Here is a 26,763-nt window from a genome sequence, read left to right as displayed (position 1 = left end):
TCTCTCAACTCTCAACCCTAGGTTACAGTCCCCCCCACCGTCGCAAGGCTTGACTCAGCGCTAAACAATCGGTGCCTCTGCCTGTATATTCTCTTGGTAGCCCGTCGTCTGTCGCACGTCGTGAGTCGTCGTGCTCATTGCCTAGTCGATGGTCGCCCTCACCTTCTCATCACCGGCGTTCTTGCTCCTTCTCCCTCATACTCTACTCATTGCTCACTTCTCAGAGTCTCATACTGAAAGTAATGGTTATTTTTTTACCTTTTTTTTTTGTTCATTTGTTGTTCAGATTCAGAGATGTCCCTTTCCTCCTTTGCTTGGTAAGATTAGTATGATTTAGTTTATTCATTCAAGATCTTGCTTAGATTTTTTTTTTATGCTTAATCACTTAGTTGGGCATTTGGTTAAATTGAGGATAATTGTGTAGAACAATGACTGTATGAACGTTGCAGATCTTGTTTTAGTTAGTGGTTCTTTTAATTAGTAGCTTGCAGTTTTAGTTCTTATTTGGTTGTTGGATTGCTATATTAACTTATTTTGTTATGCTCTTGATCTTTCTGATTTGTTACTTTGATAAATTGTTGTTCTAGGAGTTGTTCTTGATTTTGTAAACTGTAATTGTTAGATTGTGCTGGTTTTGATATTTTAATAACTTATTAATTTGATAAATTGTATTTGTGATTTGTTATTTTTTATTTTGATATAGGTGTACATAGAAAAGGAACTAGACAAAAGGTTATTCAATATAATACTGAACACTATTAGTAATACGAACAAAGGTAATTTAATGTTCTTCACATCAATTCCTTAGTTCTAAGCTTTATGCAGGTGTCCACAAGGAAGGAACGAGAAGCTGTCTTAGATATGCTTCCTTAGATGTTATGTTTTTTTTAGATGAGTTTGAGGAATGTTAAGAAAACCCATAACGAGAAGCTTTGTTCCCCCGCGCTCCAGCTTTATTTTTAATGATTAGTATATTGTTCCAGTTCTTGTTTTCTTGTTGGTCTACTATATTTTAAAGCTTTAGTTGTTCTTGTTATTTTGATTTTCAGTTCTAATTGATCTTATTAACTTGTTAATTTGATAAATTAATGTTTTAGTACTGTTCTCAACTTTTAAATTTTAGATTGTTCAGTTGTTATGTTGTTCTTGGCCTTTTAATAATTTGTTAATTTTATAAATTGGTCTTGTTATGATTTGCTGTTCTTGATTTGATAAATTGTTCATGTTATTAATGTTGATTTGATAAATTATTCATGCTGTTGATCTTAATTTGCTAAATTGTTCATGATGTTGATCTTAATTAATTGTTCTTGACTTCTTGTATTAGAAAGATAATGGAATTGAGGTATATCAATTTAGAGGAAGTTATAAATTAAAAAGAGGATACTAATTGGGCAGAGCTCCTTTATTACTTCATTAAATATTTTTTTGGGTTTCTAATGCAATACCTGAGATTAAGAATTAAATGGAAGATGAGCAATATTGACTTTTTTTTATTTGTTTGAATATGAATTCAAGATTCTGTAAAACTGACTTTTACTAGGAATCCTATCGCTTGCTCAATATGTTTCAGTGCCTCCCAAGCTGAGCCATCATACTGTGTATGACAGATTCAGGTCATGATGCAATAAAAAACTGACAGTGATCAAATTAAATACCTCAAAATATTAGTATTCTCTATGCAGCAATTTGACATGTAATATGAAGATGGTGAATAATTGAATGGTTTGTGATTGATTATTTATTTTTTTATTATTTGGCTTATGTTTGTATTTGGATAAAATTATAATAGTGGTTGATATAATACTTTTAATTTGGATAATATTTAAAAGATTATATTAGTTTATAATTATATTTTTGTGTGTTTAATTATATTTTATTTATTATTTTTAATAAAACGGTTTTTTTGGTTCAACTATAGCCGAATCGATTGAACATATAAACCAGTAAATTAGTAGCTAGAGTGGTTCGATGACCGGTTTGATTTTCAAAACCTTATTCTTACATCATTTGTGGAATAAAAATTTTTAATATTAATTTTAAATAAAATAAGAAAAGAATAAAAAAGAATAAATAGTGAATAGAGAATTTTCTTATTATACATGGAAAGAGTGCCGCCTTAGCTATATTTTTTCCCCTAACCCACCTATGCAAGGGAAATAATACACATGCACGTAAAAAATAAAAAATAATTTGTATGTTTTTGGAATATTTTTCTAGGTCAAATACTGGCTATTTTTTCAATATTAGATTATTATGTGAAATTTATCAAAATATTGATATTTGTTAGTAAATTTTGTTAATAAGGGATAGTTGTCAAAGAAAAGAAATCGTTAATAGTTTAGAAAGTTCAATTGAAATTCAACGAGATTTAATCAGTTTAGTTAAATATAAAATAAAATTATTAAAAATTTCATATATAAATTTTAAATATTCAAATTTAATAATTGTTAACTAATAAAATTTACAATTTGTAATTTTATATAATAATTTGTTCATATTTTAAATTTTATCATGATAAAAAAATCATAAAATAATAAATTTCTAATCATTTTAATTTTTAAATTCTAATAAACTAATCACTAATAAAGTAATGAGTAATCAGCAATATTCATCAATCAATAAAGAAAATATAAAACAATTTTTTTTAAAATAGTTATAATAATTAAAAATAAAAATAAGAGAAACTAAAAATAAAAGAATTAAACAATTAATTCAAACTCAGCAATTACACCACCATCAAGACATCAACTCTAACTAAGAATACAACAAACAGAAAAGAAAATCGCAACTCACCCAGGAATAGATGTACGTGTGTGATTATGGAGGCAAACACCTTTATTACAATTTAAAATTTTTTTTAGTAGTATATGATAATAATATTTATTTATCCTATTAAATTATTAAATTTGATTCACAATAATTTTTTGTTCAATTTTTAGTATTTTATAGTTAATTTAAGAATTTTATATTAAGTGTCATTAGAATGATTAATTCTCAATTTAAATAATTTTTTTTTTAAAAATCGATTTGAAAGAGTATTATTTATCTTTTTTATATTAGTTTTAATTTTTTCTATAACAATTACATTAAATGAAAGAACGTTCTCAACTATAAATCTCAATAAGGGTTGACTTTCAATTGTATAAGAAGTAAAATTTTAAATAATTATTTACTTATATATATAACCAAGTTAAACAATAAGACTTGAAATAATGTTAGTCATAACTGATTTTGTTATCTTAGACTAACTTAGTTGGACTTGGTTAACAAAAAGACTTAGATGTGTAGTTTTATTCTATATAAAAAAAAAAGATATTTCAATTGTATTGTTAACAAAAAGATTACTCAATTTTTTAAAAATATTAAACTTAAATAATAAAATTTTAAATTATATATTATTATTTAAATTACTATTTTAATATTTTAATTTATAAATTAGATATTTTGAAGACTAATTATGTTATATGTACACAGAAAAATTACTACTGCATGTGTATTAAAATACAAAATACACATTAAAAATAAAAGAAATTAAACATGTATTTAACTATTTATATACAATTATATAATAATTAATGGATAATTTAATAACTGATGTTTTTGTAACATAATATTTTTATTATAAAAATTATTATATTTATATATTTTGCCCCACTATAAAATTTTTTTGGATCCGTCACTTATTCATCCCAACTCAAAATACAACAAAAAGTAAAAAATAGTAGCTCAAGAACCAAATTTTAAATTTTATATTTCAGTAACTCAGTAAAACTAACAAAATAAGCAGCCATAAATTAAAGTAAACATAGATTTCAACAGTGATTACTCGTAATCATAAACATTATTCGGATATTCCATACTCCAGAATCATTAAAAAATAGAAATTCAAAATCATAAAAATTAACAAAAGAAAAAAAAAACTGAACGAACAGAGCTACTGACAATGATGGAGGAACCAAACTGACATCGACGGAAAAATGAAATAGGCGGCAAAAAAAGAATGAAATTCAACTACCGGCGAGGGAAGAACGACGAGATAGAGATGATGATCAAACAAACTGACCAGTGATGAAGGAATCAAATTGACCGCACTTCGATCTGTAAGTCCAAGACAACGACGACACCCTCTAATTGAGGAGAATAGTTTGACAAGAGCTCCTGGCTACTGCTGCTGGTGGTGGCTGAGAGAAAGCAGCAGTGGATTTTCAGCAACTAGAGCAGGTAACGGGTGAGAAAAGGATTTAGAATTAAGTTAGAGTCACACAAAAAATCACAAAAGAAAGAATCGGGGTGGAGTTCCGTGGGTTTTTTTAAGATATATACACATTCAAACTCATAATTCTAAATATCGAATCGGTTCCATCGATTTATTGATTAATTACTGATTCAGCTAGTTTTTTTAACCTTTTTCTACAAAACAGTTTTGGACAATAACAAAATCGATGCGATATAATTTTTAAAACATTAATCATTAGTAATTAGTAATGATTTCAATTTCTTTAAATTTAATTTTTTTTTTAAAAAGAAATCATTAGTTACCATTTCAATTGACTGAAATTTAATCATATTTAAAAGAACTCATTAATAATTATTTTAATTAAATATAAAGGAAAATCCTTTAAAAAAATTGTTAGTAACAATTTTAATTAACTACCTCATCCTTTAGAAATCGTTAATGACAAATTTTTTGTTGTGGAGAAAAAAATAAACATCATTTACAATTGTTGATACACATTTTATTATGAGTAATGCTATTCATTTAAATTATTTTATGAACTAAGTCTAACAAAATTAAATAATAAAATTTAGAATAATTTTAATCATAATTAATTTTTGTTATATTAAATCAATTTGATTAGATTTAGTTAAAAAAATTTAAATATATAATATTATTCTCTTATTATTATGTTGATGTATATTATACTATTTTAACCTAGTATTAACGTATTACATCTATCATACTAAAATTAATTTGTGCCTAGTACTACCAACCAAACTCTCATAATATCCTGGCTCAGAGTTCAGATAATTGAAAATTTGAAACCATTCACACTCGTATATTATTAAAATAATACTTTCTCAACTCAATATAAGATCATCTAATTATTTCATCTCATAACATATTAAATATGCACTATATGTCTAATATGTGTATCATCCAAAAATATTTCTAACTTAATATCTCTGGTGACTCATGATAATTTGAACATCAGATTGAATTCCTGCGAGATAATGCCTCCATCACTGGCAACAATCTACTCTGAGCCCCAAAAGAATGAATCAGAAATTTTTTATATCCTATTCACCTTTTTTTTATTACGGTTTTATTATAAAGTAACTTTCAAGTCAAAAAGTAATAAATCTATTTCCAAACAGCATATATTCCAGCTAATTAATCAGCTTCACTTGCTTACGTGGTGTTCATAAACAAATTAAAAGATCTCATAGAAAAAACAAATTAAAAGAAGATGGAGCCGAACAAGAACCATAGAAAAAGAAAATAAGTATTCCGTAATAATAATATCGAGTCGAGTCAAAATTCTGTGGTTTTTCTTTTTTTAAATATTTTGTTTGTATCCGTTTTTAGTATTCAATTGCTAATCAAATAATGTGTGAATTGAATAAGATTATTCTTTCCACCCTATATACATTGCTATGTCACTTTCTGTACCGCACCGGGGTCTGCATCATGCATAAGAAAAAATAAGTGTAGAACCTAACAAAGTCGATAGCCTAACCTATTAAGTATTAAATTCCAATATCCATGTCTATCTATATATGTATACGAAAAGCGACAAAGCTCCAATAGACACCACCCACTAACATGGCTCTATAGGATATACCTTAGCCGTATAAATTTAGTATTAAACAGTTCAATATTTTTTATAAAATAACTTTTTATAAAATTTATCATTATATTAATTAAAAGATTATGATAAACTATTAAAATAATATTTGAAAATTTATAAAATTAAAAAAGTTACTTCAAAAGATATAATAATAAATAAAATTTCAAAATATTTTAAAAATCACAAAAATGACTAAATTAAAAAAAGATTTGATGTATTTTTTAAACATATTATTAGAAAAACTATATTTTTTACTTTTAAAAGTACGTAATTTTATATTGTGAATTTTTAAAATTTTTTATGTGAATTTCCCTAATTAAAAAAAAACAACTTAGAAATCGATTTTTATTATAATTTTTGTAAATATTTTTTAAATAATTATATAACTGTTTTTAAAATATTTTAACTAAAGGATACGTCAATTTGTAAATACAAAAATAATTTATTATTCATGAAAATATAAATTTTGATTTTTTTTGTATTTTAAATTATTCAAAAATTATTTATTATTTACATCGTTTAAAATTATTTTTATTAGCACGATAACATTTTAGGTATCATTTGATAATTTTCCAAAGGAAAAGTATATGGAACAACTAATAATCAGGAAGAATGGAACAACATAATTAATTATAATTAGTTTTATTAATTTATAATTTAATTTGTTTGTTAAATTATTGTTGACCACATTAGTGTTAGGAGAGAATTACGAAACAGATGCTTTGATCATTCATTAGTTGATTCCATATAATTAATTATGTTTTATTAATGCGTAACACAAGAAATATAGAAATCATATCCAAAACCATCCAATTTACAAGAAAAAGAAACATTCGTATGCCTATTAGTAGCAATATCTGATTACCAGATGGCTGATTCTTAGCTTATATAGAATTGATTCCCTAGCATTGTTGTTTCCCAAAAATGTGAAGCATAATTTTTTATATGATTTATTATTTGTACACGAATGAGCATAATAATCACATGGTGCGAGTGATGGATAGAAAACGTCAAAAGGCATATATTTACTTCGAGATACGTATTTGAGAATTTGTCTTTGGATGCGTATGAGTATGAGTATGTGGATGTTCGTACACATGCATCATGCATGTTAGTTGTCTCAACTTGGGTGTTGTCGCTTTGCTTATTTATTCATTCTCTTTCATCTGATGAGTCGGCATAGATGGTGACGTGTTAATTAATAAATAATTATATTTTTTAAAAATTCTTGGTGTGATTATTAACTTTTAGTATTTTTTATTATTTTTTTAGTATAAATATTAAATTATTATTTTATTAATTTATGTGTATAAATTTTTAAAAATATAAATGTAAATTATATTAATTTATATGTATAAACTGTATTAATTTAAGTATATATAATTTTAATAAATATAAATATAAATTATATATTTATTATATATAAAATATCTGAAAATATGAATATAAATTATTATAGATTAAATATAGATAAAAAATAATAATATTTGTTAACTATATAATATTATTTTATATTTTATTTTTAATAAATTAGATTTTATTTAAATTTATTATTAATTAATAAATTATTATATACATACAATAGGACGTGGGAATCGAATTTCTAACCCTTATACATATATATTAGTAGATTAATTATTAGAATCAAAATTTGTTAATGAATAATTATATTTAAATAGATTTTTTTTTTTCTCTTTAACAACTAAATTTTCTGTGTTTATTTATTCTCTTTCAACCAATTATTAAAATAAAATAATGATATGTTATAACAATCATCGTTTCATGACTTTCATCCCACAAACCACTATCACAACCTCAAAAACCTAATTCAATCTTCTTCGTCTTAAAAAAATCCAATATTTTTTAATATTCCTATTTCATTAAACCCTTCTAAAAAATCTGATTGGATTTTTTATATCGATTTTTATTATTTTTGGAAAAAAGGTTGTTTATTTGTTATCTTTTGTTTTCTTATCTTCTGTAAAATAATCTTTTGAAAAACAAATAATACAAGTATACAACTCATTCAAATCTTACAAATAAAAAAGTTAAAATACTCACAGTGAATCTATACTATTCTAAAGTACATACTAGTTGCTATGTCAAAAAAAAAAGAGAGAGGGAGAAAAAAGTAGAGCTGTTAGAATCATGCAACTATATTATTGACAGAATATTTATTTAGAAAAAAAAGAGGATAGAATATACAACCGTGAGAACTAAAGATAATGGCAAATCCTACTCGTAATATACTACTTTATTATTCAATGTACCTTGACTTTTTAGTCTCCATAAAATTATTTTCAACCTTTCAAAACTAAATATAATTGACCTCTTCATCTACCAATAAATTAGAATACATACAGTTTATACCGTACATATGATTCTTACATATCTATGAATGCGTGGCTCTTCCTTCATATCTCAGACTGGGATCGGACGACATTGCATATTTTTTGCAAACAAAAACGTTATTCATTTGTACTTCCAAGAAAAAAAATTTGTCTATTTAGATATTGAGAAATAAATATTGTTTTAGTTTTTAATATTTAGGGTTAAAATTAAAATTATTTTTAACTTTATTTTAAATGATCGGCAACATTTTGTTTGATATTAAAATCATTTTTTAGATAGATTTATTCTTTATAAAAAGAGAAATTATATAGAAACAACGTTTTTCAACAATATAAACAATACGTTAAAAAAGAAAAGTTAATTTTAATTTTAAAAATTAAATTTTAAATTAATTAGATATAATTATTGTTTTGAATTTGACTTTTAACAACCACAAACCCTTCCCTCACATCCGCACCGCGCCCCACCCTTGCTCCTCACAACCCCCACCGTCTCTTGCGAACTACCGCACGTGTTTCGGCTTCTTCGTGCATCTACAACCGCCGCATATATCTGTGCTTCGTCACGTCTCCCAAATCACCGCATGCAGCCCAACCTTGTTGTACCTTCACTCTATCCGTCGCTGTAGGCAGACCAGCCTCGTCGCACCTCCATCGCGCTGCTGCAAGCGACCCAACTTCGTCCTCCATCGCGTCATGATGATTGCCTCTGCCCCTTCGCCTCTATCGCGCCACTACAATCAGCTCAGCTTCGTCCTCCATTGCACACGCGAATGTTTATTTTTCATATAAATAGAATGTTTATTTTTCATGCAAATGGGATGTTTGTTCTTAATATGAATGAGATGTTTGTTCTTCATGCAAATAGGATGTTTGTTCTTAATACAGAACGGCTCACCTGTACTCGGAGATGGTGACGACGAGAGACAGCGGTGCTTGGAAACTTTCTCGCCGATGAAGGGGACTGCGTACTAGGGTAGGTGATAATCGATTGACTGTGGTGAAAAGGGGACTTGGGTTAGAAGGAGGTGTAATTAGGTCAAAATAAAATTTGGTAAAAGTTGTAAGTTTAGAATGAAAGTGAAATTGAATAATTAATGGACCTGGAATTTGGCCTGTTATTCACGTGGTTTGTAATTGTTCACATAGCGGGATTGTTATAAAATTTAATAATTACCATTCTTCTAAAAAAACATCAATCTTAAAAATCATCTATCATCATCTTCCATTTACGTCCATTATCATCATCACCATCATCATCATTTATCCACCTCCATCGTCATCATTCACCTCTATCAAAATTATCCATCACTAAGTTACATATACCTTCATCCCACTATCAGATAAAATTCTCTCTCTTTATATATATTTTTCTCAGCGAGTCCAATGACGGCAGCACCTCCTCTCTACGCTAGCACCGTGCTCTCCTTCTCCTTCTTCGATCCACATATATTGTCTCTATTATTTATTGAATAGTTATTGTTGTTGTTGGTAGAATGTGAGTGTGAGTAAAAGAATTTGAGATTGAATGAAATATTCTAAAAGAGATTGTTGAGTAGTTGCTATTGTTGATAGATTGTTGAGTGGTTATTGTTGATAGTAGATTGTTATTATTTTAAAAGAGTGGAGAAAAATGGGTATAAGAGATTTAGGAAAATATATAAAAAGTATTTCTGTCATTTAAAAAATTGTTGCTTTCAAAAGAACGATTTTAAATTTTTAATATAGAATTTTGAGAAACATTTCAAATTAAACAAAAAGTTAGGGATAATTTGGATTTTAACTCCAAATCTTAAAAACCAAAATAGTAGCTAGTTATCCTTATATGTTAATTTTATTATTATTAAATTAAACTATGAACTCGACTAGTTCTTGCTTGTTTATGTACTTTATTACCCTCTATCATCCCACACGCAAAAAGAAAAGGTGCATAAGAAATTCATTGTTAGCTAGTGAGCTTTTTTTTCTTTATTTTTTTTCTTTTTTTTAATCTATTTGTTTAGGAGTATATATATATTTGACAATTAATTCTCTTGTATCATTTTAATTATCCAATAAGTCTATTAGGGACTGATCCGATACAATTTGTTTTGTTTGGTTTAATTTGGATAATCAAATCAAACTTGTTAAATTTCATTATCTTGCCCTCGACCTCAAATCCTCAATGGTTCTCTACCCAAAAGTTAAGTTTGATTTTTTTTTTATGAAATAAAGAAATTAAATCTCAACACACTAAAATGGAGTAATAAATTAAACAAACAGAAACACTAAAAGACAAATCCAAATATATAGGTGATTAATCTTCTGTTATTTTTGACAATGTCATTAATAATCAAAAGGATTAATACCAGTCTATTTTTTTTAGCTCAAAAATATTATTCTTTGTATGATCTTAACACATATTTTTCTATTGTTGAAAATTCTGTCATTACGTTCTAACCAGATGTTCCAAATCATTACAAAGAATCCAGTTAGCCACATCTTCTACTCCTCTTTTCTATTATGCATGTCAGTCCAACTCGCAAACAGACCTTTAATAGTTTCTGGGACAGCCCAAACTCTATGAAACCATCTCAACCAAGCACACCACACCTACCATGTAAACTCATATAAAAGAAATAAATGATGAACAAATTCCATCTCTTTTTTACACAGGACACATACATTGTCACTCTGATGAATAACGCCTAATCTACTCAACCTGTCTTTAGTATTCACCTTACCGACTAGAACAAACCATCCAAAAAGCTCAATTCTCAGCAGAACCAACCCTTTCTAAATTGAACTTGTGAAACTATAGCTCGTAACCTCTTTCAAAAGAGTCTCCGATTGCAACACCTGCACAAAAGAGTTAATAGAAAAACACATTTATTATCAAATCTCCAAATAAGATTATCCTCTCTACCAGTTGATAGCTTCACTTACCTTAACCTCTCATGAAGTTAATGAACAAGTTCCAATTCCCATTGGAACAACTCTCTCCTCCAATGATAATTTCAAATTTACTCTAACTCATCCCAAAACTCACAGTCCTCCTATCACATATCCTTATTGGGTTGAAATAGAGAAAAGTCTTGAAAAACTTACTTTTAGAGGACCACCTTAAACTCAATTATATTTCCAAAATAGAATTTTTCTTCCATTCTCTACTTCCATCACGAGTCCACTAATAATTTTATTTTTCACCTGTTATTTTTTTATATTTAACTGACAGATATTTTTTTACGGACTATTTTTTACTGATATAATTTGATTTGATAATATTACATTAGAATTCAAATTGTTACTCCATTAAATAAGTTTGATTACTTGATTACCCAATGTTTGTTCTTGCTTCTTCTCTAAAACGTTTGATTATTAGTCACGTCCTTTGTCCAACAATGTGATGTATTTTGGATTATTATTTGATATTTGTGTACATTTATCTATGATTATCTTTATATTGTGTTTAATTTGCGGATTTAATAAAATAGTATTTGCCAATATAAAAGTTTGACAGTTTAAGGATAAAATATTTGATTACTCTATTAAAAAAAATTAAGTTACCTTGGTGTGAAAATTTGATTTTTTGGTAAGGACAATTTTGTATATAAAAAAATTAAAAATAAAAAATATCCTATATTTTACGGAATAAAATCGTACTAACTCTTAAAATTTTAATGGTTCACATGTTTGTTTATTCCCAGAATCGAAAATTGATTTTTGTATGCAATGCATAATGGAAAAAGAGAACAAAAGAGATCACATTGTGTATTTACGTTGTTTACATTGAAACAATAAGCAAAATATGAATGGGGTTAATTTCAACGAAGAACTTTCACACAACATGATTTAAACCAATTTGGTTTTTATTAATAAGAAAATGTGTTTTTCTATTGTGAATTGATAGGGAGAGATTGAGAGAAGGATCGAAGGAATGGCTGATGGCGTGTGGCTAAAGGCTGGATATACATGTAATTTTCTTGATTAAAATGTGTATGAAAATATAAAACTACAAGAGTGACTTACAAGTTACAACTCGTGGATGATTAGCAATGTATATGAAGTAGTTTTAATAATAATAATAATAATAATTTATAGTTATTATAATGACTATTGACTCTTGTAATTACTTTTTTGTTTTTATAATTTTTCTTAATATTTTAGTTTAATATTTTTATTTATTTTGTATTTTATATTTTTATTTTTTGTCTGAAAAACTGTATTAAACCATAATCATATGACTTTAAATTAATTGATAAAAATATGACTTGAGGAGTAGAAATGTAGAATGGATAAGTCAAAAAGAAGATTTAAATTTTAGACTCGTTGGTGTGAGGATGATTCAGTTCAAATTTTGATTAGTGAAGTTTGAAACACAAAAATTGAAAGCTCTTCCATGTTTTGACTAGTTTAAAATTAAAGCTTAAACTCGTTTAACATTAGCTAGTCATATGGCAAAGGAGTAGTCTTTCAAGCTTTAAAAAATAGATTAATGAGGCATCAGATTTAATGGAAGGTCCTGAAATCATGGAACTTGAATGGAGAGCTCTATTGAAAAAATAAATCTAGAATTAAATGGCTAAAAGAAGGAGACAAAAATACTAGTTTCTTCCATCGAAAATTCAAAAATAGATCTAAGAGGTAGTGAGGTGCAAGATTTGGAGACTCAAGGCCGAGAATGGAGAGTGGGCTACTTCTAATGCAACCATCGCAGGGATGACAGAAGAATATTTCAAGAGCATCTTTATTTCTACCAATCAAGTGGATCTTGGATCTTTTTTCTTAGACTTTGAGCCTAAGGTTACGGTTAGCATGAACTGTAGGCTATAACGTCCGGTCTCTTTTGAGGAAGTAAAGAAAGCTACCTTTAGTGTACACCTACAGAGTGCTCCAGGAAAGATGGGATAACAGTTATATTCTTCCAATTTTACTGGAATACTGTGGGCGAGAATGTATTCAAGTCAGTTAGAAGTTTCTTTCGAGGATGGTGCATTTTAAGGAGTTTCAACTACACTAATATCTGCCTCATTCTTAAGATTCCTGATGCTTGTGACATGTCCCAGGTATGACCCCTTAGTTTATCCTTTGTATTCTACAAAATTATCTCGAAGATACTAGTTCATAGATTACAAGGGTGTATGAATAAACTTATTAGCCCTTTAGAGGACATTCCTAAAGGGGAGACTCATTTCAGATAATATCCTGATAGCACATGAGTGTATGCACTACCTCAAGCAGAAAAGAGAGGTTTAGAGTATGAGATGACCCTTAAACTTGACATGAATAAAGCATATGACAGGGTTAAGTGACAGTTTTTGTGGTTTATCATGAAGAAGATGGGCTTTGATTTTACGTGTATAAGTTGGATTTTCATGAATTGGTAACGACGGTTTCTTACTCTGTGGTTGTGGAAGGCCAACCATACGATTCTTTTAAACCAAATAGAGGCATCCGTCAGAGTGACCTTCTATCTCCTTTTCTTTTTTTATTTTGTGCAGAAGGCCTCTCCTTTTTGCTACACAAAGTAGAGCAAAACTGAGACATTCAAGGAATCCAGATTACAAGAAGATGTCCTAAAGTTAATCATTTATTTTTTGCAGATGATTCTATATTATTCTGTAAGGCATCAAAAGACAATTGTGGGAGGATCTTAGATTTATTAGGAGACTTTGAAATTTTCAGTGGCCAAAAAGTTAACCTTAATAAATTTGTAATCTTCTTCAGCAATAACTCTCCTCATGATATACGCACATCACATGCTACTACCATAAATATTTCACACATTGGAACTCAAGAAAAGTATTTTAGACTGCCTTCTTTAGTAAATAAATCGAAAAAGGTCACCTTTTTTTGCTATAAAAAAAAAGGTTATCAAAAAGGTCAAAAGTTGGAAACGATGTCTTTTATCTAATGAAAAAAGACAAGTATTACTAAGGGCGGTAGGAAAAGCAATTCCGATATATATCCTATCTTGTTTTAGACTTTCAGATAATCTAATCAAGAAAATCCATGGCATTCTTGATCAATTCCGGTGTGGTCAACACGCTGCGAAACGTCATATGGTTTGGATAGTTGGGATACAATGACAAGGGCTAAGAAAGAAGGAGGGCTTGCCTTTAAGAACCTACGTGCACAAAATTTGGTTCTCTTAGGTAAACAATATTGGAGAATTTCCACTCATCCTGATTCTTTATTATCTAGAATCTTAAAAAGAAAATATTTCAAATATAATTCTATTCTAAATGCAGAGTTGGGGACTCCCATCTCTGTATCCATTCTCAGTACTAGCTCTTACAAGTCAGTCCCAAGTTGGACATTCGATCTTCTTAGTTCGTGATCTATTCTCTGCACATAAGCAATGGAATCAGTCCCTAATTAATTCAATATTCTCTCAAGATGTTGCCTAGAGAATTCTATCTATAGTACCAGAAGAAAGAGAGGATAAAATTCAATGGACGCTCAACAGATCCAAGATATATGATGTAGTTTCAGGATATAGAGTTATTTACCTTTTTCACTATATTTCTCTAGAATTTTGTCCAAATATCATGCAACAACTGAACATCTAGAATTTTCTTTGGAATCTGACAGTCTCACACAAGATTCAGGTATTCGGGTGAAAAGTCTCCCCCATGAAAAACTCCCCGTCATGCAGCTCATAAATCAGTGATTCCCAAATACTTCACCAACTTGTCCCATTTGCAATGTTGAATCAAAATCTTTGTTACATTGCATCTTTAACTGTCCAAATGCTTCAGAAACTTGGAGCAAGAGTCTAATAGCGCACCTGATCCCAAATCTGAACTACATCTCCTTTTTTGATTGGTGGGGACTCCAAATTGTTGTCCCGGATGATCGATTTGTGAGTAAGAACTCGACCCGTTTTACTTTTATTATTGCCTGACATATATGGAAAGAAAGGTGTAGGAGGATGCTCGAATACTAATCTATGAATTTTGAAGAACTTCTAGCAGTTGCTACCAATAAAATCAAGAACTTGTAATTTATCCACTGAAGTCCCAGTTTAATTCCAATTTTGTTTTTTCTTAGTTTTATTCTTTTTACTGTACCTCACTAATATTTAAAGGAATAAAAGAAAAATTTCACTTTTTTTTATGTAATCCTGAATTTTGAAAAAAATTATTTTTTATTTAAAATAAAAAAACCTACTGTCTTTATGAGAAAAAAATGTAGAATGGATCGGTCTTATAAAAGAGTATACTTGGGCTTTGGGCCTCTAAGAGTAGTAGGCTTATTGAGTACTCTTGCAGCGGCCATGTTCCTATTAGGCATTAGCAAATAGCAATCCATTAAAGGGCATTTCTTTATAGAAATGTTAGGGAATAGGGACTAAAGTTTTTCCAGCTTAGGGTTTAGTTGAAGTAGTTTTTTAATATTAATCATCATCCTGAATTATGAGTTTAATTTTGATAAATTAATTTTTTAATTATATTTGTTCAGTTGAATAATTATTTACGTAATTAATATAAAAAATAATTATTTTTTATTGATGTAACATATATAATCAAATCTACATGTAAAATTACTTATATTAATAGTATATTAAAATTAAATTTATATCTTATTTATATATTATTAGAATTTAGAATTGGCCTGATAAAAATAATAAATTTTGTTAGTAGCATTATTCATATCGTTATTTAACAATGTTCAGTTTCTGTCCCGTACAATTTCTATTTTAGATTCATGCTCAATTTAGCGGGTTCAACCATGAAACAACGTTGAAAACAAAATGCTTGGTTCCCGTTACTTCTTATTTTTCTCTCTTTTCCCTACTTATTTTGTCTTTTGGATCTCACCATGCAGTATTTGTTTATCCCATTTTAGATTTGACTGGTCAAATAGCCAACATGTTACTTATTTGACGAATTCGCATGTGCCCAAGCAACATTTTCCATTCGGGGATTATTATAAGTTTAGGATGTACTAATACGCTTATTGCTCAGATTATACAATAAAATGGATGTAACGAAATTGTTACCATTGCTGAAATCCCTCGTGCTTTTGGGCTTATTTGGCAGCAAAGTTTGGTTGTATTAGAAGATGATCGATCATAAAACATATGATAGTATTAATAAAAAATCCCAATGCCCCTCGGAGCAAGCAATACAAACAGCCAGATTCTGTGCAATAATAATAATAATAATAATCATGGGCCATGGCATATTAATTTAAGTTGACGGGGCCATTATCCATGTATAAATTTCAGATATAAAAATGTACGTTTGTTTTGTGTATGGTTTGATTATTCATTTTACTTATTGGTGCATATCTTTTCCTATAGATCTTCTTAGTATAATAATTATTATTTTCTTAAACAGACATGAGCTAAGAAGTAAAAAATAAAGGAGCTATGGTTTAGGGTTTATCCTTCTTATTTATATTGGTATCTAACTATGATCACAAGTCAGAAAAAAGCTATGGTTTCTGTCTATCTCTTTTCCCTTGTTCTTATTACTTGCCTCCTCTGTTTTGTTGAACAAGCTTACTCTTCTTATCCTAAACCTACCAAAATTGGCCTGGGTTACACCCTCCTATCTCTTGAAGAAGTTAATGGTGCACTTCTTGGACTCCTCCAAGTTAAGCACAACAACTACATCTATGGACCTGACATTCCTCTTCTACGTCTCTTCATCAAGTAACTACATAACCCCATTGCATGCTTAGTACCTAGTACTTAGTTACTTGCCCTCAAACGTTCACATTTTTCTTCATGTTTTGCAGGCACGAGAGTGAGAACCGTTTAAGGGTACACATCACAGATGCAAAGAAACAAAGGTGGGAGGTTCCCTATGATCTTTTGCCGAGGGAGAAACCGGTCCAGATTGTTAGCAATAAGAAGAAGCCAATAAGATCAGTGGCAGAGTACTCTGGCTCTGAGCTTGTTCTTACTTACACTTGTGATCCATTCAGCTTTGCGGTGAAAAGAAAGTCAAATGGAGAGACCCTTTTCAACTCGAGTTCTGATGAAACTGACCCATTTGGTCCATTGGTGTTCAAGGACCAGTACTTGGAGATCTCTACGAAGCTGCCCAAAGATGCTTCTTTGTATGGTTTGGGAGAGAATTCACAGGCACATGGGATCAAACTATATCCAAATGATCCTTACACATTGTACACCAGTGATATATCAGCTGTTAACGTGAATGCTGACTTATACGGGGCGCACCCTGTGTACATGGATCTTAGAAACAAAGGAGGGAAGGCATATGCACATGGTGTTGTGTTGCTGAATAGTAATGGAATGGATGTGTTGTACAGAGGAACATCTCTGGCATACAAGCTCATTGGAGGTGTTTTAGATTTCTACTTCTTTGCAGGACCTTCGCCTCTTAATGTTGTTGACCAGTACACTTCCTTGATTGGCAGACCCGCTCCAATGCCTTATTGGTCCTTTGGTATGCTTTTCTTTCCTTTTCTTTTCACTCTCTTGTCTTATTATATTATTTTTTATCAGTGAAAACTTACTTACAATTCTCTTTATATCTTTATATGAAGTGATGGTAAAAAACTGTTAAAAAGATAATCGATTTTGTCAGGGATACAGTAATTTTTGTAAATAATGTGAATGATAGACTTTAAAATTTGTCTAATCAAATAAAAACACATTACATTCTACAAAAAATCACAAATAAAAAAAAGAGATTATTATATACATAACTGTATTATTTACTAAACTCATTATCTTCTTATATTTTTTTAAAAATAATTTAATCAAATTTATTAAATTATTTAATAATTTTTAATTATCAATTTTAAATAAAAATAACTGTATATAAGTTTTCACTTTTTTTATTATATTGTTTTTTAAAACTATTATTCTTATATAAGATCAATCTTATATGTTACACAAAAGTATTACTTCTAGGTAAAAAAATCAGCTATCAAATCAATCTATATATATACTGTTTAAGTTATTATGTATTTTAAGTTATATTCTAAGCAGCTAGTATGTTTACTTATCAAAATTTCATGTCTACTTAATTACGCCTTTGAAGATCTTTCACCCTACACAGCAACACATGTCGTCATATGAATGAATGGTGAAACTTCATACATATTTTTTCCATTTTTCAATAAAGTCAAGTATGAAATGTAATATCTCATATTTCATCAGAAAAAGGAAAGTATCTATCTCATGTAATGTAAGGCCAACTAAGTACAAACAATAAAAAATTTTAACAACGCATGCATGTGGCAGTTATTAAAAAAAGAAGACATGTTTAATTTACATAAGTTGTTGCTTATATAATTGTAAGATCTTGGTAGGTTTGACTAAGATTGTTTTTTTTTTTTTTTGTTATTGGGCAAGAACAGGATTCCACATGGGGATATCACAACGTATCAGTTCTAGAATATGTTGTGGAGAATTACCAAAAGGCAAAGATCCCGCTTGATGTGATATGGACGGACGATGATCACATGGATGGCCACAAGGACTTCACGCTGAATCCAGTGAACTTCCCTCGTCCGAAGCTTCTAGAGTTCTTGGACAAGATACACAGCATTGGCATGAAATACGTTGTGATCGTTGATCCCGGAATTGCTGTTAACACAAGTTATGGCGTATACCAAAGAGGAATGGCCAATGATGTTTTCATCAAGTATGAAGGTCAACCCTACATGGGTCAAGTGTGGCCAGGAGCAGTGTACTTCCCAGATTTCTTGAATCCAAAAACAGTTTCATGGTGGGGTGATGAGATTCGTCGGTTCCATGAACTTGTACCCGTTGATGGCCTTTGGATTGACATGAATGAAGTTTCCAACTTTTGCACTGGCAAGTGCAAAGTTTCAGTGGGAAGGGTTTGTCCCATTCCAATAGTTGGAGGTCGACCAAACCCAACATGTTGCTTAGATTGCACAAACGTCACTGCCACACGTTGGGATGATCCTCCTTACAAGATCAATGCTAGAAGAGTTGAAGCTCCAATAGGCTTGAAAACTGTGGCCACAAGTGCTGTTCACTATAATGGAGTTAAGGAGTATGATGCTCACAGTCTCTATGGTTTCTCACAAGCCATTGCAACTCACAAGGCCCTTCAAGGGCTTCAAGGAAAACGACCCTTTATTTTGTCTCGCTCTACATTTGTAGGTTCTGGCAAATATGCTGCACATTGGACAGGTGATAATAAGGGCACATGGGAGGATTTAAGGTACACCATATCCTCTATTCTCAACTTTGGAATCTTTGGGATCCCAATGGTTGGTTCTGATATATGTGGTTTCTATCCCAAGAGCTTAGAAATAGATGGTACCAAAAATCTAACATTGTTGGTAAACACTGAAGAGCTTTGCAATAGGTGGATTCAAGTTGGTGCTTTCTACCCTTTCTCAAGGGATCATTCAAGCTACATTTCCCCAAGACAAGAGCTTTATCTTTGGGATTCAGTAGCTAAGTCTGCTAGAAATGCTTTAGGTATGAGGTATAAGCTTCTTCCCTATCTGTACACCCTCAACTATGAGGCTCATGTTAGTGGTGCCCCAATTGCAAGGCCTCTTTTCTTCTCATTTCCATCTTACACTGAGTGTTACGGCCTCAGCACACAGTTCTTGCTTGGGAGCAGTGTCATGATTTCTCCAGTGCTTGAGCAAGGAAATACACAAGTCAGAGCATTGTTTCCACCTGGCACATGGTATAGTTTGTTTGATTTGACATATACCATTGTGTCAAAAGAGGGGACTTATGTTACACTTGATGCACCTTTGAATGTGGTGAATGTGCATTTGTATCAGAATGCCATTATTCCAATGCAACAGGGTGGAATGGTTTCTAAGGATGCTAGAATGACACCCTTCAGCCTTATTGTGACATTCCCAGCAGGAGCAAATGATGGAGAAGCTCAAGGGAACCTCTTCCTTGATGATGATGAGTTGCCAGAGATGAGGATTGCAAATGGTTATTCAACTTACATTGATTTCCATGCATCTGTTAGAGAAAAAACTGTGAAAGTTTGGTCACAAGTTCAAGGAGGCAAGTATGCCTTAGATAAAGGTTGGATCATTGACAAGATTAGCGTCTTGGGATTAAATGGAGGTGGAGCATTATTACACACAGTTATGATAGATGAAGAACCATTGACAAGTGTCTCAAATGTGAAAGTTTACACAACAGAACAAAGGTACTTGTATGATCAGCGAGATGGGGAAAATAAGAGAGAGATAATGGTAGAGTTGAAGGGCTTGAATATCCCTGTTGGTAAAAACTTTTCTTTGACTTGGAAGATGGGGTGATTTGTGGGATTAATTTTGAGATACTATTATGGTCGAATGCCTTATCTAATATTCATGTAATAAAACAAAGGTATCTTTTATGTTGCCTAAATTTTGCTTATGAAATTTAAACATAAATAGGTGAGTCCCACCTTATATTTTTTTTTTATTTGTAGACAAATTAGGCACAATTTTTATAGACATCAATTTTTTTTTAAATGAAAGCTTAAGGTGTTTTTTGGGTGAGTTTGGATAAATTTATAAATATTTTTTTTATTTTTAACTTATAAATAGTGATAACATTAATGTTAATATAATTTTTAAAATTAATTTGTGGCTTTTTAAAAAATTATTTAAAATATTTATAAAAAAATTAAAAATATGAATTTTTTATAATAAATTTTTTTCTTATTTTTTTGACTAAATACGACATAATTTATTTATAAATTATTTTTAATATAAAATTTTTATATTTTAAGTTTTTTTTTCAAAACAGTTACTTTTGAATTATGAACTTATTTTTGACTTTTGAGGATACTTTATTTGTGTTGTTACGTGAATGAGTAAACCTTGAAACTTTAGTTATTTGTATATTAATAAGGTGCATTTATTTGGAAAAAAAAAGATTCTATGTGTTTTTCTTGTAAAATATGTGTCAAAGTAAACTTGGTCCGTACTTAAATAGTAAAGAGTATTATACTCTTTATTAATTGTCAATGAATTATAACTCAAATGAGATAATTTTTTTATATTCATTTAAAAAAGTGCGCATTTGAGTTTTTCTATGTTTAGTAAAAAAAAATTATACTCTTTATTAATCATACAAGTTATAGTTCTCTATTTTATCATATTTTATATAAATAATTGAGATTAAAAAGATAACATAGCAATCAAGTTAATCATATTTTTATTTAAAATTTTCAAATGAACTTAATATTAAAAAAAGAAGAGTGCTACACATACAAATTATTTTTGTTTACAAGTCTTATAAGTTGGGCCTAACACGCGTGTTACTGAATCATCTTCGCGTATTTTATCTTCGTTTCCTTTTTTTACGAAAAAGAAGAAGAAGAGACACAGAGAAAGAAGAAGAAGAGAAAGAGAAAGCACTGGGAAAAAAGAAGAAGAAAAAGAGGCACACAAAAAAACGTGAAAACGGTGTGAATATAAATGACTTGTATGATTTGTATGGAAAAGCGTTTTCTCTTTGCTTTCGATCTCCTTCTGTTTTTTTTTTTATTTTCATGCTGAAATCAAGTTTTGGAATTGTTTTGAAGATGATGGAATTTCAGAAGTACACCCAAACGATTACAAAAATACACCCAAACGATTACAGAAATACATCTAAAAGATTACAGAAATACACCCAAACAATTACAGAAATAAACCAAACAATTACAGAAATACACCCAAAGGATTATAGAAATACACCCAAAGGATTTAAGAAATACACCCAATATAGGGGGAGATAGTATATTTCTTCTTGAAATCTTTTAATGTTTTGCTGGTTAAGGATGAGGCACATGACAGAGACAATCTAGAAAAAAATCTAGAAGAACAGTAAAATAATACCTTGAATAATGTTTCTTCATTTTTTCTGGTGATTTTGATGAAAGAGAAAGAGAAAACGAAAAAAAAAAAAACAGACACGAAAGAAGAAGAGGAAGAGGAAGAAGAAGAGGAAGCATGAAAAAAGAAGAAAAAAAAAAAGAAAAAAAAACGTAAAATAGCGTGAATATAAATAACTTATATGACTTATATTAAAAATCACTTATACGTTAAAAAAATGAATTTGAAACTCATAACTTACTACTTTATTCATTACTCCTAATAATAAGTTATTTTCTACATGTAGAAACGGTAAAATAATAATGTGTCGATACAAGTAAAATAAATTTCGTAATTAGAAGAGATGTTCTTTTCATCTTTTGCACACTTGTCCACCTAAATACCTTTTAAATTTAATTGTAAAGAAAGTGAATAAACATAGATAAATATATAGAATCTATAACTGAGAATAAATAAACGCCGATTGGTGTGAAAACAATATTGCTGTTTTGTAACAAAGTCTACATATAGTTATATATAATATAGTACATAGTTCGCGGGGACAAATCATAATAAGACAAAGTGAAGCTTTGGATGCTAATTGCCATGAGTTTTTTAATCATCGTCCACTCACTTTCTTAATCTGAAGAACAAATTAATTGTGTCCCAGATATCTTCAAATAAAGAATTCACAATTACCATTCCGGAGAAATATGTAGGCATCTCATTCCTCCAGTAATAGAGAGGAAATTTGGATTCAAAGGGAATTTAGAAAAAAGAAAAAAAAGCACGTCTCATTAATTAAAATTTCCCTATTAATATATGTACTATTATCCATCATAATTAATGGAAATAAATCCAACAACCAAAAATAAACAGTCGTAACTCGTAAGACATGCATCCATCCACCTTAGGCCTTAGTATTCATTAGTCTACCAAAAACTCAAGAAGCATCTTGCTTCTATTTGTATTGATAGCATCACATTGCCGTATATGAATAGGAATGACTCACATGGACCAAGAATATGACGGGTATCTGACTTTTGAAACTTCATTACAAAAATGAAATTCCAATTTCATTGTCTAATGGAGCTGTGTAATAATCTCTATCCACTTTTATTCATTCACTTTCAATACATTATCAATATAAATTAAAGACAAAGACAATTTAATAATGTTATATTATAAGTATCATGCAGTGCATGACAACACTCCTCAGTTATTAGCTATGTTTTCTCCTTGTAGCCCTTTGGCCACCCTTATATTCTTCTCTTGTATTCTACACTTTGCTCAACAAGCCAGCACTTCTTCTTTCATTGGCCAAGGCTACCGTCTCATATCTATTCAAATTGCACCTGATGCAGCCATTCATGCACTTCTCCAAGTTAAGCAAACCAACAATATCTATGGTGCTGATATTCCCCTTCTAAGGTTTTATGCCAAGTAAGCACTACTTAACATAAATGTGCATTTAACTAGTCACATTTTTTAGTTTTCTTCTCAAAGTTTATTTTCAATTATGCAGACACGAGACAGAGAACCGTTTGAGGGTACACATCACTGATGCAAAGAATAAAAGGTGGGAGGTTCCTTATGATCTTTTGCCGAGGGAGCAACCACCTCCTCTAAAACAGAGTATTGAATTCTTAAAGAAGAAGAACTCAACTTGGGTTTCAGAGTATTCTGGCTCTGAGCTTGTTCTTACTTACACTCCTGACCCTTTTAGCTTTGCCGTGACTAGGAAGTCAAATGGAGACACCCTTTTTAACTCAACCTCCGATGATGATTCTCACCCATTTGGTCCATTGGTGTTCAAGGACCAATACTTGGAAATTTCAACCAAATTATCCAAAGATGCTTCTTTGTATGGTTTGGGAGAGCACACACAGCCACATGGAATCAAACTAAATCCGAATGATCCTTACACTTTGTTCACAACTGACATATCAGCCTTCAATGTGAATGCTGATTTATACGGGTCACACCCAGTGTACATGGATCTTAGAAATGAGGGTGGCAAGGCATATGCACATGGTGTTCTGTTGCTGAATAGCAATGGAATGGATGTGTTTTACACAGGCACATCTCTAACATACAAGGTTATTGGAGGAGTTTTAGATTTTTATTTCTTTGCAGGACCTTCTCCTCTCAATGTTGTTGATCAATACACTTCTTTGATTGGAAGACCAGCTCCAATGCCTTACTGGGCTTTCGGTATGACTTTCTTTTTTCATTTTGATTATCATTTCTAGTAACAAATTTCATTTATAACAATGATTTTCTTTTATGTATACATTTGACAGGATTTCATCAATGCAAATTTGGATATCAAAACGTGTCAGTTATAGAAGAAATTGTTGAGAATTACCAGAAGGCTAAAATCCCACTTGATGTTATTTGGAATGATGATGATCACATGGATGGGGCAAAGGACTTCACACTCCACCCAGTCAACTACCCTCGTTCTAAGCTTCTAAAGTTCTTGGACAAAATTCACAACATTGGCATGAAATATGTTGTGATCATTGATCCAGGAATTGCTGTGAACGAAAGCTATGAGGTATACCAAAGGGGAATGGCTAATGATGTTTTCATCAAGCATGATGGGGAACCCTTCACAGGTCAAGTTTGGCCCGGTGCAGTATATTTCCCTGATTTTCTAAATCCAAAGACAGTTTCATGGTGGGGTGACGAAATTCGTCGCTTCCATGAACTTGTCCCTGTTGATGGCCTCTGGATTGACATGAATGAAGCTTCAAATTTCTGCACTGGAAAGTGCAGAATCCATGAGGGAAGGATTTGTCCAAATGAAACACAACCTTGGATATGCTGCTTTGATTGTAGAGACATAATAAACACAAAATGGGACAACCCTCCCTACAAAATCAATGCTTCAGGAGTACATGCTCCTTTAGGCTCCAAAACTATAGCCACTAGTGCGGTTCATTATAATGGAGTTCTAGAGTATGATGCTCACAGCCTCTATGGTTTATCTGAATCCATTGCAACTCACAAAGCCCTTCTAGACATTCAGAAAAAAAGACCTTTTATCTTGTCACGCTCCACATATGTTGGTTCAGGCAAGTATGTTGCACATTGGACAGGTGACATTTCATCCAGATGGGAGGATTTGAGATACTCAATAATCACAATGCTTAATTTTGGAATATATGGGATTCCAATGGTTGGTGCTGATATATGTGGTTTCTTTATAACTTTCACTGATCATGAAGAGCTTTGTAACCGATGGATTCAACTTGGTGCATTCTATCCCTTCTCAAGGGATCATGCAGACTTTAATTCCCCAAGACAGGAGCTTTATTTATGGGATTCAGTTGCTGAGTCTGCTAGAAATGCTTTGGGTATGAGGTATAAGCTTCTTCCTTATCTGTACACCCTCAACTATGAGGCTCATGTTAGTGGTGCCCCAATTGCAAGGCCACTTTTCTTCTCTTTTCCATCCTATGTTGAATGTTATGGCCTCAGCACACAGTTTTTGCTTGGGAAAAGTTTGATGATTTCTCCTGTTCTTGAACAAGGCAAAACACAAGTGAATGCACTGTTTCCACCTGGAACATGGTATAGTTTATTTGATTTGACATATACCATTGTGTCAAAAGAGGGGACTTATGTTACACTTGATGCACCTTTGAATGTGGTGAATGTGCATTTGTATCAGAATGTTATTCTTCCAATGCAACAGGGTGGGATGGTAACTAAGGAAGCTAGAACCACACCCTTCAGCCTTATTGTGACATTCCCAGCAGGAGCAAATGATGGAGAAGCTCAAGGGAACCTCTTCCTTGATGATGATGAGTTGCCAGAGATGAAGCTTGGAAGTGGTTATCCAATTGCAACCTACATTGATTTTCATGCAACTGTGAGAGAGGAAACTGTGAAGGTTTGGTCACAAGTTGTAGAAGGTGAGTTTGCTTTAGAAAAAGGTTGGATTATTGACAAGATTAGCGTGTTGGGATTAAATGGGGGTGGAGAATTACACAGAGTTATGATAGATGGAGAACCATTGACATATGTCTCAAATGTGAAAGTTTACAAAAGAGAACATAAGTACTTGCATGATGAGGGAGATGGAAGAAATAACATAGAGATGGTAGAGTTTGAGAGCTTGAATATCCCTCTCGGTAAAAACTTTTCTTTGTCTTGGAAGATGACATATTGATGTGTTGATATTGAATAAATCGATGTATGTTATTTTGAGACATTAGAATGCCTTGATTTATGTTTCTTTGTGCTTTTTATGTCTGTCTAGATGATCTGATAATTCATGTAATAAAACGAAAGCTTTAAGAACGTGGATCAATGAGTATGAATCTACTTTTGAGGGTACCCTCATCAAACTTCTCATGGGTGCATATCTTTGACTTCAAGATCGCATAAGAATTTTTCAAAGTGCCACTATTGATCACTGACCACTCTGCATCATTAACGCGTCAATTTAAAATGGATAATTTATGACAATTTAAAAATTAAAAAATATCCAATCAATTAATACGTGAAGAGCTCTCGATTATTGGAGAGATTTCAGAGAGAGAAATTAAATGAGATAATATAAGATAAAAAGACATCACATCCAACTCAAAATCTTAAAATGTTAAGTTAATGAGTCCCTCTTCTTATAAATTTCTCACTCTTCCATACTTTCTTAAATGTGTGACTAATTTCAACAATTCTCACACTTGCAACACTAATAATAATATAGTCGTAAACTAGTGATCTTAGCCAACAAAGGTAGAAGAAATTTTGTAATGTTTACATAGTACAAAGGTCACCGGGGGCAA

At 30.7% G+C, this 26,763-nt stretch overlaps 2 protein-coding genes across 2 annotated transcripts; both read left to right on the top strand.

Annotated features, from left to right (window-relative positions):
* The first annotated feature begins 16,621 nt into the window (after positions 1-16,621).
* On the top strand, positions 16,622-20,572 carry LOC112709551 (alpha-xylosidase 1-like). Its single transcript, XM_025761437.3, has 4 exons — positions 16,622-16,844; positions 16,931-17,608; positions 18,424-18,427; positions 18,524-20,572. The coding sequence occupies exons 1-4, from the start codon at positions 16,627-16,629 to the stop codon at positions 20,435-20,437; spliced, it is 2,814 nt and encodes a 937-aa protein (XP_025617222.1). The 5' UTR covers positions 16,622-16,626; the 3' UTR covers positions 20,438-20,572.
* Positions 20,573-23,017: 2,445 nt separating this feature from the next.
* LOC112712098 (alpha-xylosidase 1) lies at positions 23,018-26,325 on the top strand. Its single transcript, XM_025764894.3, has 3 exons — positions 23,018-23,407; positions 23,490-24,178; positions 24,268-26,325. The coding sequence occupies exons 1-3, from the start codon at positions 23,139-23,141 to the stop codon at positions 26,142-26,144; spliced, it is 2,835 nt and encodes a 944-aa protein (XP_025620679.2). The 5' UTR covers positions 23,018-23,138; the 3' UTR covers positions 26,145-26,325.
* The last annotated feature ends 438 nt before the right edge of the window (positions 26,326-26,763 follow it).

Source organism: Arachis hypogaea, chromosome 9, assembly GCF_003086295.3.
Source record: "Arachis hypogaea cultivar Tifrunner chromosome 9, arahy.Tifrunner.gnm2.J5K5, whole genome shotgun sequence".
In the NCBI taxonomy this organism is placed as follows: Eukaryota; Viridiplantae; Streptophyta; class Magnoliopsida; order Fabales; family Fabaceae; genus Arachis; species Arachis hypogaea.
Note: the sequence above shows the minus strand (reverse complement) of the source record. Positions and strands in the feature narration are given on the sequence as shown.